Source organism: Clarias gariepinus, chromosome 18 (assembly GCF_024256425.1).
Source record: "Clarias gariepinus isolate MV-2021 ecotype Netherlands chromosome 18, CGAR_prim_01v2, whole genome shotgun sequence".
In the NCBI taxonomy this organism is placed as follows: Eukaryota; Metazoa; Chordata; class Actinopteri; order Siluriformes; family Clariidae; genus Clarias; species Clarias gariepinus.
The window spans coordinates 3903549-3924095 of NC_071117.1; the positions used below are offsets into that span (position 1 = coordinate 3903549).

Below are 20547 nucleotides of genomic sequence, written 5' to 3' on the forward strand. Positions count from 1 at the left end.
TATAATCACAGGTGTTTTTTTTTTCCTCTTCTGCTCAGGTTCCACATCCTGATTATGTTTATGAGGAGATTAAAGACAACATAAGTCTTACTAACACACTTTACTCCACTGCTCTGACTCCCACAAACCCCTCTGAGATTTATTCTGACCCTGAATTACCCACAATTCCCTCTGACTCATCAGTCAGCGCTGCTCCACCATCGGGTGTGAAATCTGGTGAAAGTCTAACGTACGCAGCAGTGAGTTTTAACACAGATTCTACAGCAGTGATCTACAAACACGAGAACAACTCATGTGAATATGCTACTGTTAATGACACTGAATGTGGCTGATTAGCATACAACAGAATGCTAATCATCATGAGTTATTATCATATTATTTATAATTCAGTCTATTTTAGGTCTCATATCTGTCTGGTCAGAATGTGTTGAAATAATTCGAACAGCGGTGCTGACAATAGTGCAACAGATAAAAAGTGTTTCATCTTATATTTAAAAAAAAAATAAAAACAATTCCTGCAATATGAGGAATGAGGAATATGTATTATGTGTACAGTATGTATGTGTATGTGTGTGTGTTTGTGTGACACCCTCTCCTTCTTCTCATTTTACACAGTAACCCTTCTCTTTTATATGTGCAGCATGACATTCACACACACACACACACACACACACACACACACACACACGTGTGCGTGCGTGCGTGTGAAGGAGAGAGAAGGGGTGTGTGTGTGAAGGGGCGTGGTGTCCAATGACACGTGCACACACATAATGGCATGCTGACACAGAAAAAGAGAAAATAGATCTTTAACCTCTCTATTGAGACACGCACACGTGTGTTATAATAAACAGTACACGCGCCCTGTACACACACATACAGACACAAAATAAAATGTGTTTTATAAAAGTGTTATAGTAAACAGTACACATGTGCACAGATGTTGATAACACCAGTAAGAGACGAGCACTAAGACCCAGCAGGGAAGACGATTACCCACAATTCTGCAGGGCAGGAGAAAGAAAAAAACGTTGGCTCAGCTGTGATCACGTGACGCTCGGAGTCAAAACAAGAAGCGCAAGCGTGATAGATAATACTTGGTACTGTAAACCAAGACTTTTTCGTTTTTTCTATTCAAAATTTATAAAAAAATCTATGCTCGCCTTGCGTCACACTCGCAAACCGCGTTACTCGCAATCCGAGGTTTCATTGTATCTGGAACAAGGTGTTATTGGAAAAAAATAAATAAATAAATAAACTTTGGGGTAACTCAAGTTCATCACAGCACCCTAACACTCAGTAGTTTATTATAACATCAGTATGTTTATTTATTACTCGTTATCCTCCTGTTTATGTTCAAAGTAGAAATGTGTGATATGAACTCTCTTCCTCTTTCTTACCTGTTCTTTCACTTCTGCTAGCATTTACTATTTAAACATATTAACTGGACTAAAATGTGTGATTCCTTTCATGATGTGTGATTCCTAATTCCTTAATTTTATTTATTAAAAATTATTAAATGTATTTATTTATTTACAAACAAGCAAACAAATAAATAACAAAAAATATCGTATATGACAATGCCACAGATGGTAGGCTTACAGTAGCACAATGCTCACCAAACCTTCACTAGAGCTAAAGTTTCAGAGATCCTAAATGGCGAAAGAGCAGCTCTTTGTAGGACATGGTGGAGAAGCTTCGTTAGAAAGTGGGTGCAAACATCTGTTATATATAAAATAAAATAAAACTTATTCTGCTATTCACACCCTCTCACAGGAAAAAGTTAATGCTAAAGAGAATAAAACAGTAATTTTACTGTCTCCTGGCTGTTGAGTCACCTCTAAAAATCATGATGCTAGGTTACAAAAATGGAGCCCAGAGAAGCGAGACTGTACTGTAAACTGTGTTATGATCTTGTTATTACAAGAGAGCAAACATCAATGGAATCCAATACCATATAAAGCCACTGCGAAGGTATTTGCAAAATAATAATAATAAAAAATCACCATCTTAACTACATGATATTTATTACATTTACATTTACATTTAGGCATTTGGCAGACGCTCTTATCCAGAGCGACTTACATTTTAATCTCGTTACACATCTGAGCAGTTGAGGGTTAAGGGCCTTGCTCAAGGGCCCAACAGTGGCAACTTGGTGGTTGTGGGGTTTGAACCTGGGATCTTCCAACCATAGTCCAATACATTTATACATTTGATTGTCCAAAACTTTCTTTTAATGCTGTCAGCTGAAAACATGTTTACAGCCTCTGTGCTGAACATTTCACACGCTGGACATTTCACACAGTCTCTTACTTTATAGTGGAAGTGGTTTCTGTTAAAACCATGCATCATCACAGAGACAGAGACAGTAAGGCCACAGAAGATAACTAACAAGACACTCATTTATTGTATTAATTTCTAAAATGAGTCTGGAATGCAGAACCTTCTTTTTTTTTACCATCTGTACCCACAATATACACAGATTTGTTATTTGCACTGCAAATCGTGACATCTTCACAAGGGAAAACATCTGAATCAAATGAAAATAAAACTACTTGTCAGTTAACTTTTAATAATTCATTTTAATAATTTTTTGAAAAATGCAAAATTATTGTCAATAGAATAAGTGAAAAAATTATGATCAATATATTATAAAAATTATAAATCTTAAAACAGGATTATAATCTTGTGTTTTTTTTTTTTTACATTAAGTAATCTTTTATAAATTTGACTGAATTCAAGGTTTTTATTTGTTCCGACAGCATGTTTTGCAGTGAGTATGTTACACCATGGTCCTGGATCATATTTCATTCCACTGTATATTATTCAGGTACTGATGCTGTAACTACAGTAACTGGATACAGAGGACAATACAGAGGAAGATCAAATACTTCAGCCGGGACCTTACAGACGTTCCTGTACCTCTTCTTTCTGGATCTCCTCCTAAACACTTCAGATTCTCTGTATAATGACACATGAGCCAAAGTCCTCACCGTCAGAATCAATTAGACATAGCCTGATTAATCACTTGCACACCAATTTATCTTTATATTCCAAATCAACGCTGATGCCAGCAGACTAACCACAATGGTGCCTATTGAAATAAGTTAGTGTGTCTTTAAGGTAGAGAACACCCTGCAATGGCTGAGTTTCTCTTTTCAGTAGTTCTGTGTAAAATTGGGTTTTATGAAGCTTTGGTCACCATAGACTAAGAGGGAATAACAAATACAAATACATTACAGTTTAAAGTGCAGTCTAATGTTTACGCAAAGCTTTGCATCTGAAAAATAGTGTTTTTGTAGCAGCTGAGCTCAACATTTCACACACACACACACAACACACACGCACAGACACACTTCCTGGGTGGTTTACTGTGACTGGCTCAAAATGTGGAAGTGTTGATTTCTGTTCACACCACATAAATACACACCGCACAGAGACAGTGACAGTGAGTGTGTTAATCATAACTAACTGATCAGTTTTTAAATTATTATTATCTGAGGAGTTTGTGAGTGTGGATGTAGAATGGAGATGGTCCTCATCTTTACCTTCTGCCTGATTCTAGGTAAGTACAAACACTTCCAAATCCTCATCAAGCTTTGCACTGATGGACACAGTGACATATCATTTAGATTATTGGTTTCCGAGTGTCTTATTTTAAAATTTATGTACTGCTTATTGCATGCACGCACACACGAACGCACACATACATGTAATGTGCAGATGCATCATTTTACTGCAACATATATCTTGTTCTCTTACCCGTGTCACAATGTTTACACTTTAATATTCCTGGATACTGAGCTTCATTTTGGTCTTATATGATACACCATGGTCCTGGATCATATTTCAATCCACTGTACAGTGGAACCTCGGATTACGAGTAACGTGGTTTACGAGTGTTTTGCAAGACGAGCAACAATTTTTAATAATTTTTTACTTGAAAAACGAGCATTGTCTTAGTTAACGAGCACCGAGTATCATGTTTTAATGCGCTTCTTGTTTTAACAACGAGCGTTACGTCATCACAAGTAAGCCAACGGTTTTTCTCTCTCTTGCAGCAGAATTGTAGGTAATCATCTCTCCTGCTGGGTGAATACACACACGCGCTGTGTGTGTGTGTGTGAGATGTGCGTGTGCGCACACGCACACACACACACACACACACACACACACATTAACGGAGAGACCGTTTTTAAAACCGTTTAAAAATTAGCAAGTAACATCGCTAGTCACACTCGCGTGAGTGCATACTAACGGGATTACTACTGTAAAGTAAAACAACAACAACAAAAATTAAACAGCTCCTCACCTTTGAAAACAGTCGCGACAGAGAAGAGTTTGTGTGTTTATTTGGCATCCTGAGAGAAGGGGAGCTGTAAAGCCGAGACCTATCGTCTCCCCTGCTGGGTCTTAGTGCCTGCAGTGTTTTTGAGTGTGTGTAAGGCAGAGAGTTTGTGTGTTTGTTTGGCAACCTGAGAGAAGGGGGCCGTAAACGCGAACGAGCCCCCCTTCATCCCCCCTTCTCTCAGGTTGCCAAATAAACACACAAACTTCTCTCTGTCGCGATTGTTTTCAAAGGTGAGGTGCTGTTTAATTTGTTTTTTGTTGTTGTTGTTTTACTTACAGCAGTGATCCTGTTAGTATGCGCTCACGTGAGTGTGGCTAGGAATGTTTCTTGCTAATGGTTAAATGGTTTTAAAAACGGTCTATCCGTTAATGTGTGTGTGTGCGCGCGCGCACACATTTTACACACATACACTCTGCATGCACAAAAGAAAACCCTTATCTGTCTGGGTTTAATTTTACATTTTTTTAAGGTAAAGTACAGGTATTTGTTTTATTTTTACTTTATATTTTGTATTAATTATATTTATGTATTTATTTTTTTGGGCTGTAGAACGAATAATTTAAGTTTCCATTATTTCCTATGGGAAAATTAAATTAGGTTTACGAGTGTTTTGGAATACGAGCCCAGTTCCGGAACGAATTAAGCTCGTAATCCGAGGTTCCACTGTATATTATTCTCCAGCTGGTACTGATGCTGTAACTACAGTAACTGGATACAGAGGACGATCAGTTCAGATTAAATGTTCCTACACATCTGGATATGAAAACTACAACAAGTATCTCTGCAGAGGTGAATGTCCCTATGTTGGGTATAGAGACGTTCCTGTTCAGTCTGGATCTCCGGCTAAAGACTCCAGATTCTCTCTGTATGACGACACAACAGCCAAAGTCTTCACCGTCACTATCACTGATCTGAGACCAGAGGATGAAGGAACTTACTGGTGTGGGGTAGAGGGGATACTGTTTAATTCTTACACAGAGATTCAGCTTCTGGTTAAAACAGGTGAGTGTTACACAGAGGAGACAGAAAAATGACAAATTTATTTGTTAATTATAAATATCTAGTGGTGATGTGGGGATTACTTTAAGTACAATGTAGACTGGATCTCATTTATCACACTTTTATGATTAAAAAAAATATGAGAGAGGCTTAATAAATGGATTTTCAAATCATAAATATGAACAGCCTGAAATAAAAAATGCTCAACTTTCATTCTTTTAGATGTTCCTGCCATCAGTACTGTCTCACACACTCCACACTCCACATCAACTCAGGTCATGAGTACATCAATGCATGCTGAGAGCACACACTCAACAACAGGTATGAACTTCTTGCTTAAACTTTTCAAAAAAAAAATTTCTCACCTCATCATGCCTAATGTATTTCTTTTAAACTGTTGCTGCTAAAGTCATGTCTAAACACAACTCAATTTTTGACATAATGTTAAATATTTTTTTTTTTAATAAAGATAGAGAATACCCAATATCCCACAGCTACATTGTGAGTGTACATGCTTAGGTTCACTTGCCTGGTTATCAGTCTGCTTATGAAACTTTAACTGCAGCCTCATTTCCATTTCTACCTGATATTGTCTTTCCACATATCTGTTATTTATTCAGTTTATATTAAACATATATACTAAATATATTAAATATATTATATACACTATATTGCTAAAAGTAATCACTTATCAGGCGTTCCATGAATTCGGGTGTTCAAGTCACTTCCATGGTTACAGGTGTATAAAATCAAGGACCTAGACGTGCAGATTGCTTCTATAGACATTTGTGAAAGAATGGGTCGCTCTCAGGAGCTCAGTGAATTCCAGCATGGTACCATGATAGAATGCCATAAGAATGCTTTAGTTACGGCATTTCCAATAGTTTTTACTTTGTTATAATACCACTAACAGTTAAACTGTTGAACATTATGTAGCGAGGAAATTTCACGACTGGACTTATTGCATTCTTCATCAGGATTTGAGTTTGGCCTCTTACTTCCAGTGAAAGGAACTCATAATGCTTTAGCATACCAAGATATTTTGGACAATTTCATGCTCCCAACTTTATGGGAACAGTTTGGGGACGGCCCCTTCCTGTTCCGCACCAGAGCACAAAGTTTACAAGTGTATACAAGTTTGATGTCCGACTAAACACATTTCAGTTGTAGCTAAAATCATGGATGTTAAGTGGTTAAATAATTTTTATTAGCGTGACTACACCCAATACATCCTCCACATGTTTCCTGTTACATAAAAATGATGGTAGCTGTTATTTCTAAATTCTCTGCAAACTGTTGTTGTACTTCTATCTGTGTTTCTGTTTCTCTCATCTCATCTCATCTGATCATTTTTTTACGTAATTTAAACGTTTATGATGATGTTTGTGTCCTGTCCAGCCTTTTCAGATATACCTGGTTACATCATGATCAGTACAGGTGCAGTGTTGTTAGCTGTTGCTGTGATTCTAGCCGTCTACTGCATAATAAAATGTCAAGGTAAAACTTACTTTTTCTTTGGTTAACTGTTACTAACTTACTTTCTGTTACTGATTCCAAAATTTAAAAGACAACAGTAACTAAGTCTATGATGTTTTATTTATTATACACACAGTGAGTGCTGGATTGGATGTTAGGTACACTACAGTCTGGGGTATCAGTCACTCCTGCTTATATATCAGCTAATGGGGCCCTGACACACAATGGGCTTTTAATGATTTTTTAACTTAAATAACAAATTATTTCTGTAATTTTAGCATTTCAGCATTGACCATATGCACATTTTAAATCTGTCAGTCAGCTTTATAATCTCTGTGTTTTATTTCACATCCAGAATGCTAAAGTACACAAGGATACGAGTTTAGAGCTTTTACTCTCAATTTTTAGGTGTAATTTTTAGAGCTTTACAGTATATGTACTTTATATGAAATTAAACTTGATTCATCCCTCTGCAGGCTCGGAAACAGTCACACAATCTCCCAGAGAGGTACTGTACACACCACTGATTCTTTTCAACTATTACTTACACAAACACTTTACTAACAAACATTTTAATTATTTTCATTTTTTACATTTTTAGACAAATATAAACGATGAAAATGACCAACATTCGCTTCCTCTCCAATCAAGAGAAAAAGACAATTTACCTGAATCTGTATATCAGAGTCTAGACACAACCACAAACCAATCAGATTCAGTCTACCAGAGTCTGACCTCAGCTAATAACCAATCAGATTCAGTCTACCACACTCTGAGCTTCAATAATATTGCAGTAAGCAATGTATATGTGTAAACAATTCCACTTCATATCATATTGTGTTTGACTGTGTAAGTGACAAATAAAATTTTTCATTTGAATTAAAGAAATCTTCTTTTCTCTTTTTGGTAATCATCCACAATTCTGTCATTTTTTTATTATTATTTTTTTATTTCTGTAAAGTTCCTTTGGTGTTCTTATGACAATCACCCAGTTATCATGTAATAATAATAGAATTCTAAGTTTTTATTATAAATGACCAAACATTTAGACACATTTCAGTACAATTATACATCTCCCGAGTTGTGTTCATTTCATTTTATGTGGTTGTGCTTGATTTCATCATGTCCCAGATGCTGATCTGAGAATTTTAATGAGTGCAATAAGTGCTTTAAATGACACAAAATAAATAATAAAAAATAAATAACTTTTATATGCTTTTATTTTTTTCAACATTAAAAAATACTACTCACATACTCAAACATTTAGGTCCTATAGATTTTTATATATTTTACCAAAAAATAAATAAATAAATAAATAGATAAATTAATAATAATAATAATAATAATAATAATAATAATAACAACAAACATTTTGTAAGTGTCCCTGCAATTTAAGTCCACCCTGTCATTTTGTGCAAAATATCCCTTTTTAAAACTGGCTGATGTAATCAGTGACATCACCACCCTCATTTTGTCTTTTTTCAATGGAAGGTGGAACAAGTGCTATAAGTAAACTAAGAATTTCCACCCATATTTACAGTGTTATTGTTGACCTAACACTGTCTTTACAATTTGTCCTCTAGGGAGCAGTATGAGCTTTCTGTCACAGACACTTACACAGTGACAGGACTCTGTACATGTTAAGCAAAAAATATAAGGCATTAGAAACATAGTGTAGTCTAATTTATTACTGAGTAAGAATAAAAAAAAAAAACACAAGTACAGTTTATAGTGCAGGACACAATTCTACTGTTAAGTTTTACAACAGAACTGTCTTTCTAATTTGAATGTGTTTTGACATCAGCTGAGCTCAACACTTCACACACTCAAACTTCCTGAGTAATTAAAGGAATCCTGATTCTAGGTAAGTACAAACACTTCCAAATCCTCATCAGTCTCAGTGTTCAGTATCAGTGTCAAATTAAAGCTTTGCACTGATGGACATTTAGCACAGAACTTTTATAGAGAGGTTCCAGTGTTTAAAGTAGTGAAGTTCTCAGGGGTGCTGAGAGCTCCTGGTTATCTTCAGAAGCACACAGAGGAGCTTCCACTTCACTTACTGCATGAGGAAACCTACATGTTCAAGTCACCTACACATGGGAACATTATCTCTACTTATTTTCAGTGTAAAATTGACTTTGAAGAGTTTGTGTATCTGTATACGAGCTGAACAACAGTCCTTAACTACAGGTTATGTGTTTAAAGATCAGGACTAATGCTTTATCAGTGCAGTCGGCCTGCAGTCTCATCTCTCTTCTTCCTGTTGTTCAACACAGAATGTGAGTTTAGTGTTTTCTATCGAGTCTAGCCGAGAGCAGATAGTCCTGTTGTAGGACGTGTAGGATTTAGATTATTAGTCTCTGAGTGTTTGTTATTTAAAATCCCTGTATTGGTTTCTCCTACTGTATGTGTATCTGTTGTACCTGTCTCTTCTCTTACACGTGTCACAATGTTTACACTTTAATATTCCTGGATACTGAGCTTCATTTTGGTTTTTTATTGTATGTTACACCTGGATCATATTTTATTCCACATACTCGGAAATTTCATTTATACTGCTTCCTTACATCATGTAATATTCTCACATGATTCAGTGATTATTAAAGCACCATGTACAATGTAGAATAGGCTGAATTCATCAAATGTGTAAACTCAGATACTGATAAACGAGGCTCATGGCATGGATCTTTAATCTAAATAGTGTTAACTGTCTGTGATTTAAAGCAAACTGTTCCCATTCTTTTAGATGTTCCTGTCATCATTACTGTGGCAAATACCACACACTCCAAACACCACACACACACCACTTCAACTCAAGCCGTGAGTACATCAGTATATGCTGAAAGCACAGATTCAACAACAGGTATGATTGTTTTACCTCACAATCACATTTCTCACACATCATTAATAATTCCTCATATTTTTATTTTAGATTATTGACTAAGTGATGGTAACCACGCAACCCCCGCTCCCTCATCTCAGAGTATGGTTAAACAAGTCCTATTCAAACCTTTATTTAAATGCTTTTAAACAAGAAAGAGGACACAGATCAAAGCAGAGACAGTATGTTGAGGTCTGAATCCATTCAAAATTTTGTTTTGGATGCTTCTTTTATTCTTCTATTCACTATTGATATAGTTTATTATTTTAATACTTTTACATTTCCCCTTACTGTAAGAAAACAGTTTCTGCTCAAGTCATGGCCAAACCACACCACTTTTCTTCATTTTTTTTCTCACAAGACATATTGTTGTATATTATTTTTCTCTCATATGCTGCAGACTTTGATAAATTAATAAAGATAGAAAAAAATCTATTTTCCACAGCTGTAATTTAGGTTTACACGACAAAAATCTCTGGCCTGGTGCTCAGTCTGTTAAAACCACTCCAACATTGCCAGTATGCTTATAAAACAGCATTCCCACCTATTAGTGTGCCCACATGTGTGGTATTAATCCACTTTAAATATACACATGGTACACCTACAGCTCCATCAGTGTGGTTTCGACATTTCTTCTTTCAGTGGTTAGAAAACATAAACACAGGATCTTACAGTCCATATGCAGCTTTCAGTCTGGTTGAATGTGCCCTTGCTGCTTTCCACATGTATACTTAAAAGAAAACAAAAGAAAACCTCATTATGCTATTTAGTGAGGTTCTGTGGTTTATTGAGGTTCTTTACTAACAGCCCAACATGTTGATTTAGGTATTATGATATCAGGACAGAATATAAAATGTAATTGCTCCAGCATGTATACCAATGATAAACTTCACACTTTACAAAATTACACTGGGTTACATAAAGTTTCACCAGGTGTTCAGTCCACTTTAAAACAAACTCTACAGTGATTTTAAGCGGTTTCAGGGCAGTAAGAAATCTCTGAATTGACTCCAGATCCAAACCAATTGTGGCGAGTGCTAGGGGGCGCTGGCTCACGCTCCGCCGCCCCCTTACTGTTAACTACTGTAGCCAATTACGCCACCTTGGGAATGCACCCAAGGAAATAAACAACCCTAATAATAGTCAGTAATAATCCAAGAGTTATGTATAACAATACTAAAAGTAGCTTTAGTTTGGCGACATCAAAGATATGCTAAGCTAGGAATGATAAACATACTAAAATGTACCATCAGATTAGAGCTGGAGTTTAACAGTGGATGGCAGACTATGAAAGATAAGGAGGAGATAAATATCCAAGCCAGAATCACCCCAAACACACGTGAATCACATCCACACACAATTCACTGTGACAATCGACACACAGAGGAGTGACCAACACACACACGAAGAGGGGAAACAAACCCCAACACGTCCCACTGCCACCACCTTTAGCTCACAGCTCTACAAGATTGAGACATACTGTATATTTAAAAACAAAGAAAGAGAGGAGGACAAAAAAGGGACAAACAATTTAACAATAAAGCAGCAGTCATGCAACACAACAGTGAAGCAAGTATATACTGGTGTATATTTATCCAGTGACAGTAAAGCAAACAAAATTAAACAAAAATAAATCAATAATCCGGGAAAAAAGCAGCATTCAGGCAAAAACAGCAGCATTCATGCCTTTGACACAGCACCCACTTCGACCTATAGTTCCTAATTAAAATGAAACCAATGGAACATGTACATACCATGGAGAATAATAAAATGTACTAATAAAACGTACATACCTGTTCCCAGATGCTGAATGAACAACCCCTAGCAATTCCGGTACAACCAGGGAACCAGGGAACGAGCCACTTACCGACTCCAGTCAGGCAATGTCGTTACCAAGGGAACCCAATCGTTTAGGTGAAAACTGAAACAAAACCCGGAAAGTTGGGCGTGCAGCAAAAAGCATGCGCTCTACACAACGGATAATTAATTAGAAGGGATTTCACTACTAATCAGAAAAAACCTACAATTCAATAAAAACCATTCCCAGAAATATAAATAATAAATGGCAAAAAGTACTCATACCTGAGACGGAAGGGGAAGTCAGACGCGCAAAGAAACGATGTGCACTCTACACACAGCAAAGTCCACAGAAAAATGACATCACTGTAGAAAAAAAACAAAATGAGTCTACAAGCCGATTTAAATAACTGCCTCCATCCCGAAGCATAGAAGAGAGATTGCAAGAAGCAATTATACCTTATATGAAAGGGAAAGTCAGATGTACAATAAAACAGCACGCGCACTCTACGAACAGGGCTGGTAGGAAAATAACCCACTGTTAATGAGTCCAGAGAAAACCTTAGGAAAACATTTAAGTAAGTACCACTGCCCATGAGCATATCTAAGCGACTACCTGTGGCAGTCTGTGGTAAATTGATCTACACTGTGTACAAACTTTAGTGTAGTACAGTACAGTATCCTGAATGTGGTATATATTTTTCCTTAACTTGCCTTTTTTTTTAAGACTCCAAACGATAATAATTGTATCATTTAAAATCTTGTTTATGTAACGGGTAATAATACGATAATGGATAATATAACACTAAAATCAATATTGCTATGGGCTAGGACTCTCTGGAGGATAATTTAAATAAATCCTTAGGCCCCTTTATATAAAAACTAGTAACAGCCTGCTTTATTACACAATTGTTAAATTTCTCAATAAAGAGAGGAATGTGTAAGTGGCTCGGCAACACATGAATGTAATAAAGACAATTCAATTTAAATTCAGGAAGAAAAAAACAACCAAATAATGAAAATGTCCAAAAGTTTTCCGGGTCGCTTGTGGTATTCGCTGGTGTGGTGGAATCTTTTTTTTCCGTGAAATGTAAAGGCCTTGTTTTCTACTACTACCCGGGTAGTGTAAAAGTGTAAAATATCAGCTTAGCTGCAGTTGCAAAGAATCCCTCCAATAGGATAGGTCGGGGGTTGGACTCCGCAGTAGGACTATCTTCACCAATTCACTGGGTCTGGCTCGCCATCGTTCACAACTATACAGTTGATCACATCACACGACGGACTCGGCAAGGGAAAAAAAACAATCTACATAAAGCAACACAATTCACGATTAAATATTCCTCCGATCCATCCCAGACTAGTATACAACACCACTTTATGAACAAATCAGAAAAATGAATCATAGTGCAAAACATCAGTCACATGTACCAACACATTAGCTTAACCATTTAACAGTGACAATAAACATACTGTACAATTGTGCAGCTAAATCTGGGTTAACATGCAGGTTAATCTTCTTAAACCCAAAATACAGAGATTTATATTTATATTATATATATAATATATATATATATATATATATATATGTACATTTTGCTTCTGAGCACAATATCAAATATAGATGACAAAATCTAAATCCATTAGCCTTCCCGACCTTTGTTTGTGAATACAAATTATACAGAAGTATACATTTATTCACAACAGTCATCAGCTTTAAACTCTGACTGTTTTTTTTTTCATACACATCATACATAATTGGTTGACTATTACTTAGTAAACATATCCACTAAATGCATTTCGGTCAAGGGAAAAAATTAAACAGCTCACCAGAGTTGAACTCCTCCTGTAACAATGAACATTCTTCAAACGATTTGCAAAAAAACACAGCAAGAATCATCTAACGAAAAATCTCCTCTTTTGCAAAGCTAAGCACCATGTGCCTTCTTTTTTTTTATTTTCTTCTTCACTTCCCCTACCAGAAAATCGACATAGCGGCCCCCAATGTGCAAATCATGGTAACAACCAACTCTTGATTAGAATCATCATTGCCATTAATTGATTCAGACTCCTCAACACGTGAGTTCTTCATCATCTCTCCCAGAAACTTTGCAGGCATGGCATCTTCTGTCGGGGCCTCTTCTAGTAAGTGGTGGGAAGACTGGACTTCCTCAGGTAAGCGCCCCTCTCCATTCTCTCCTAAAGGTTGAAATGGCCTTGCATCAGGATTTAATGCAATTCCACTGGCAGAACCATTTGTAGCTTCTTCGTAAGTCACATCTCGAACAATTGTTATGGTGGAATATGATGTATCTGGTGTGATCTGAGGGAAATTATATTCTACCTCTCTCTCATGATCATAGACTGGTTCTTGTGCTAATTCATTTGGGCCTACAGTTGTTTTCCTAGGGCATGGAACCTTTACCTTTCTCTTTACTTTGTCACCCTCATCAACGGACATGGTGGGAGTCAAAAATCCACAGGGTAGGAGCAAATCTCGATGGAGCGTTTTTTCAGGACCACTCATTGTAAAAGGCTTCACCACATAAACTGGAGATTCATTTATCTGTTTCACCACTTGGTAAATGGTGTTGCTCCATCGATCAGCTATCTTATGCTTTCCTCTTATGCCCACATTTTTTACAAGGACACGATCCCCAACATGCAAGGTAGATTCTCTCACCTTCAAATCATACCTTTGCTTGTTACGAAGACCCATCTTTTTACTATGTTCAATAGCTGTTTTATAACTCTCTTGCAAACTTTCCTGCAGCTTTTTGACATACTCTGTGTGAGTGATTCTCTTTTCCCTTTCTGGTGTGATACCAAAAGCCACATCTATAGGAAGGCTTGGCTGTCTTCCAAACATTAGTTGATATGGGGAGAACCCAGTCGTATCATTCCTGGTACAGTTATAGGCATGTACCAGTGGTTGAACATGGTCACGCCATCTTGCTTTGTCTTCTTCCTGTAAAGTCCCAAGCATTTGAAGAAGGGTGCGATTGAAACGTTCTACGGGATTTCCACGTGGGTGATAAGGAGTAGTTCGAGTCTTCTTTATCCCTAACAAGAGACAAAGATCCTTTATCACAGCAGATTCAAAGTCACGGCCTTGGTCGCTGTGCAAACGCTCAGGAATCCCGTAATGCACTAAGAAATTTCCCCACAAAGCTTTGGCAACTGTTTTGGCTCTCTGATCAGTGGTTGGGACTGCCACTGCGTATTTAGTAAAGTGGTCTGTGATAACTAAGATGTTCTTTGTTCCACTGTTATCAGGCTCTAGAGACAGATAGTCCATACAGACGAGTTCCAGGGGCCTGCTGGTTTCTATATTGACTAAAGCGAATGCTCTTTCTGCTTTGGCCTTCCTCCTGATGCATCTCTCACAAGTGTTGACCTTTCGTTCAATGTCTAAGGACATCCTAGGCCAATAGAAGCGCGTGCGAACCAAATCTAATGTCCATTCTCCTCCCATATGTCCTACCGAATCATGCAGGGCTTCCAATGCAACTTCCCTATATTTCTGAGGAAGAACAAGTTGATAAGAAGACTTCCCTTGGTTCATGCGCTTCCTATATAGAACTCCATTGATGAAGGTAAGCTGATCCATTACCCTGAGTATCAACTGAACTTCACGGGTTTCATGGCATCTGACACGGTAAGGGAGGCATTTACCAGTATTCAAGAGTTCTATCACTCTACCTAGGGTGGGGTCCTGTGACTGTTCTGTTACCCACTCTTGTGGAGACATCCTAGGGAGAGTGCTAAATCCAGGAAGTAGATCTGTCTGGAGGAACCCTGCTGGAATGGCATCTGCATTCATGGCCAAACATTCCAGAGCAGCAGATAAATGATCTTCCTCTTTGCCTGCCTCAAGTTCACACAACTGGTGTTTCTGGCAAATGGCTTTCACCGCCTCACTTGGAAATGAGGTGGTGCTCTCTTTTTCCATTAATTGAGAAATGAATTGACTAATGCGGTCATCCTCAGCCTTAGAACTGGAATCTATATCCGACTGATGGTGTGGTCGCCGGGAAAGGCCGTCGGCATCTTGATTTTTCTTCCCTGCTCTGTACTGAAGGCTGAAATTGAAATTTAATAAGGCTGCCAGCCAACGGTGTCCAGCAGCATCAAGCTTGGCTGATGTTAATATGTACGTCAGTGGGTTGTTGTCTGTCATGACAACAAACTCTGCCCCGTACAAATAGTCATAGAACTTGTCTGTTATTGCCCACTTCAAAGCCAAAAACTCCAGCTTGTGTGTGGGGTAACGCTTTTCACAATTGGATAACCCCCGGCTAGCAAATGCAATAACCCTCAAATAGCCTTCTTGTTCTTGATATAAGGCAGCACCCAAACCATGTAGGCTGGCATCTGTGTGAAGTAAATAGGGTAGATTTGGGTTTGCAAACCCCAACACTGGGGCGGTGGTGAGTTTTTTAATTAACGTCTGAAAAGAAACGTCACACTCAGGTGTCCATTTGCCGCCAAAAGGCTTTTTAAAGTCGACGTTTGAAAAAAACTTAGACCCCTTTTTCTTTTGAGATAGACAGTAACCAGCAGTCAGCGCATTTAAGGGCTTTGCGATCTTTGAGTAGTCTCTGACAAACCTACGATAATATCCAGTAAATCCTAGAAAAGATTTTAGCTCACTGATGTTAGTAGGTTTTGGCCAGGTGGTAAGTGCTGCAATTTTATCAGGATCAGTCTCTACACCATTATCTGAAACAATATGTCCAAGGTACTTTACTGATTTCATAAAGAAACGACATTTGTCTGGGGACAACTTTAGACCAAATTCTTTTAATTTGTTCAAGACCCTCATGAGACGTTCCTCATGTTCCTCCAGACTGCTGGAAAAAACAATTAGGTCATCAAGAAAAATGAGGACTTCTTTCAGATGCAGGCTGCCCATACACTTCTCCATGACACGCTGGAAAGTGCTTCGTGCATTTGTCACCCCTTGTGGCATCCGGTTAAACTCCCAGAATCCCATGGGTGTCACAAATGCTGTCTTATGTTTATCCTCCTCTTCGACCTCAACTTGATAGTATCCCGATTTTAAGTCCATAACAGAAAACCATTTGGACCCCGTTAAGGCAGAGAATGTCTCTTCAATGTTTGGCAGCGCATAGGCATCCTTTATTGTTTGATTATTCAGCTTTCTATAGTCTACACAAAGCCGAATCGAACCATTTTTCTTTTTTACGACTACTATAGGTGAAGCAAATGGACTTTCTGATTCCCTAATAATGTTCGCATCTTTGAGTTCTTGAAGATGGAGCCTAACAGCTTCGTAATCAGAGGGATGGATGGGTCTTGCTCGCTGTTTAAAAGGGGTCGGGTCAGAGAGGCGAATTTTGTGCTTGACCGCTGTGGTGTGCCCATAGTCAAGACCACCCATTGCAAAAACCTCAGGAATAGAATTGAGCTTCTCTGCAATCCTGTTTCTCCATTCCTTAGGAAGAGGTGAGTTAGTGAAATCGAAAGTAACCTTGTTATTAAGGCTGGTAGAGCACACAACATTGCAGCCAACAGTGGTCGAGGGATGAAGGGTTTTTAACTTGTGCTGTTCAACAGAGGCACCGCTTAGTAACGACAAAGCCGATGGAATGTAAAGTTCAGCTAAGCAACATTTTCTTGGGAGTGTAATTTCGTGAGCCGTTTCGTTCTGAAGAAGAATGGGAACTTTAAACGATGTTCTTCTAGGACTTTTGAGGACATAACTGCAAAGAAGCAGCCCTCCAGGGAGACGGGAGTGAGTACACGGTTCTACCAACAGAGGATCATCTCTGGGTGTAGACACACCTCTAGCATATCCATCTAGGGCTATTTTCTGACCAGGGGGTATTCTAACAGCTTGTTTTCCTTTCAATTTGACTTGGCCAACCTTACCATTTTGCTGCTCAATATTGTACCGGTGCAACAGGTTCTGGACCAAAAGAGAATATGGACGTTGGCTCTTTAGTACAGCATGGCCATTACTATTCGTGATACAGCACTTAAACAAAGTATCCAAGGTGTTGGTGCCAATAAGTACTGGGATTCCAAGATTAAATTTGTAGTCGGGTATGATGAGGGCTAACGTGGTGACTGTTACAGCCTTTCCAGCTATTTCTTCAGGAAAATGTATGTTAACTTCAATGTAGCCCAAATATGGCACCTTCTGCCCTCCAGCTCCTTCGACCTCAATGATGGTGTCCAGGGAAAGGATTGAATGTGATGACAAGTAAGCATCATAAAAAGACTTTGACACTGTTGTTACCTGTGACCCTGAATCAAGAAGGGAAATACAAGGGATACTTTCGATGACGATATCAGCAGTGCATCTGGGCCCTACAATGCCACGAATTAAATTACTATCATTAGCTGGAACACTGAAATGGGTCTGAATCTCTGCACTCTCTTTATTTAATTTGTTGGGACGCTTCTTCCCACTTAAGGCCCCAGTATGTCCCATTACTGAAACCCTACCCAGTTTGACGGCACTTCATTTCTCTTCATCCAGTTATCCTGTTTAGCTCTAAGTTCCTTATACTTTTGGTCCACCAGGGCTTTGTTAATGGAGCCTTCGCACAGCCTGGCTATATGGCCATCCTCTCCACATCTAAAGCAAAACCAAGGCTTTGGCGGTTTACTTGGTACTTGTTGTGCACATATTTCTGCTTTAGCTGGCATAACTTTCGGGCTTTCCACCAACTTGAACTCACATCCTTCCCTCTTTTTAGACTTGGCAGACCTTAACTGCATTTGTAGATCAGCCACCTGTTTTCTCAAAGCCTCAGTTTCAGATAGGCAAGCTTGGAACACAACAGGGTCACCATAGACAGGGGCTTCAGAAGCAAACTGCGTGTGGTTTGTTGCTTTATGTTTTGAACCACCCATGTGTCGCTGCATCCGGTCGAGTTTAGCAGCTCTTCTGTCCTCTTCGGACCTGAGCAGTAAAAGCAGCTCAGCAAAGTCAGGTGGCGTTTTCGTTTTAGACTCAAGCTGAAGGGTAAGTATCAAAGAATGATCCCAACAACCCCGCTGGAACTGCTTCAGTAAATGACGATTTGCGGAGGACTGCTCCACTCCATTACGCCTGATAGCAGTACTAAGAATCATCTGCAGTCTCTGTAAATAGTCAGAAGCTTTCTCACCCGTGTCCTGATGAGTGTTCAAGAACCGGGCAAAGATCTCATCGCCATCCTCCACCAGCCCATAAGCAGAATCAAGAAGCTTTACATAATCCTGTGGACGAGCAGTTGAACCAAGTTGCTTAACCACATCTGAGGCTGGTGGTAAAAGACTTTCTAGGATCTTTCTCCGCTGAACATCTGAAGGGAGAGAATCTTGAAGTAAAAGATCAACATGGAGACACCATGTATCGAAATCAGCTTCGCCTGGGGGTTTTGGAGTTCGCCCAGAGAAGGAGCGCAGCCATTTCGAATGTGCTTGTACTGCGGAAGCATCATTTTTAATGACATGTTCAACAACTATTCGTTGCACCTCAGGCGGATTTAATTCACCAGGGGAGGGTACATTCAATACAGACTTTTGAGTCTTTTTCCTCACTACTGGATCAGGCCTCCTGTCTAAATTATGGGTGCAGGACTTCGTTTTCGGCCTTCTATGCTGCAATTTCTTTCTGTATCTTTGCGAAATGGAGGTGCTCTTGTCAGAAGATGTCGCATCTGAACCAACATCATCACTACTGACATCACTTGAATCCAGGAAGGGTTGTTCAGCTTGGCCACATGACTGTTTAGTAATTTGGGCTAACACGTTGACACTATTTACATGCCAAGTAACTGTGGAGTCTCGCACATTTTTAATCTCTAGGGGAAAATTGGGCTCCATTAGCGTAACAGGAATGTGTGTATCAAATTCTACTACTACAACAGAGCCCCCTGACTGTACAATACTTGGGGCTACTCTTATCACTTTTACGACAACCCCATATTTTCCAAGGGTTTCAGTAGTCATCATCAGCTTCATTATCAGCAACCCCTACCACACACACAGCACAATCTGCTTTGACATTGTAGTGTTTCTCAATATCTGAAATCCGCATTTTGCCTAACCACCCCTTTTTTTTTTTTTTTTTTTTGCAGAAAAAATAACAGAAAATGTCACTAATTTAAATCTAACCAATTGTGCTTAGGCTGTAATTATCCTCCTGGCTGGCTCGCCAAAAATTTGCCTTTAACGGGTAATACTACGATAATGGATAATATAACACTGAAATCAATATTGCTATGGGCTAGGTTCAACTCTCTGGAGGATAATTTAAATAAATCCCTAGGCCTCTTTATATAAAACTAGTAACAGCCTGTTTTATTACACAATTGGTAAATTTCTCAATTGAAGAGAGGAATGTGTAAGTGGCTCGGCAACACATGAATGTGATAAAGACAAATCAATTTAAATTCGGAAGAAAAAAAACAACCAAATAATGAAAATGTCCAAAAATTTTCCGGGTCCCTTGTGTTATTCGCTGGTGTGGTGGAATCCTTTTTTTCCGTGAAATGTAAAGGCCTTGTTTTCTACTACTACCCGGGTAGTGTAAAAGTGTAAAATATCAGCTTAGCTGCAGTTGCAAAGAATCCCTCCAATAGGATAGGTCGGGGGTTGGACTCCGCAGTAGGACTATCTTCACCAATTCACTGGGTCTGGCTTGCCATCGTTCACAACTATACAGTTGATCACATCACACGACGGACTCGGCAAGGGAAAAAAAACAATCTACATAAAGCAACACAATTCACGATTAAATATTCCTCCGATCCATCCCAGACTAGTATACAACACCACTTTATGAACAAATCAGAAAAATGAATCATAGTGCAAAACATCAGTCACATGTACCAACACATTAGCTTAACCATTTAACAGTGACAATAAACATACTGTACAATTGTGCAGCTAAATCTGGGTTAACATGCAGGTTAATCTTCTTAAACCCAAAATACAGAGATTTATATTTATATTATATATAATATATATATATGTGTACATTTTGCTTCTGAGCACAATATCAAATATAGATGACAAAATCTAAATC

The 20547-nt window shown here is 38.5% G+C and overlaps 1 protein-coding gene and 1 long non-coding RNA gene across 2 annotated transcripts in view; both read left to right on the forward strand.

Annotated features, from left to right (window-relative positions):
* The window catches only part of LOC128506321 (CMRF35-like molecule 1), a 103174-nt gene extending 102321 nt beyond the window's left edge, over nt 1-853 (forward strand). The window contains exon 8 of the mRNA XM_053476733.1: nt 39-853. Within this exon, the coding sequence (XP_053332708.1) occupies nt 39-332 (294 nt within the window). The 3' untranslated portion in view covers nt 333-853. The remainder of the gene's footprint in view (nt 1-38) is intronic.
* A 5894-nt stretch (nt 854-6747) lies between these two features.
* LOC128506167 (uncharacterized) lies at nt 6748-7798 on the forward strand. Its single transcript, XR_008355690.1, has 3 exons — nt 6748-6847; nt 7303-7334; nt 7428-7798. It is a non-coding gene; the product is annotated as an uncharacterized LOC128506167 (long non-coding RNA).
* The last annotated feature ends 12749 nt before the right edge of the window (nt 7799-20547 follow it).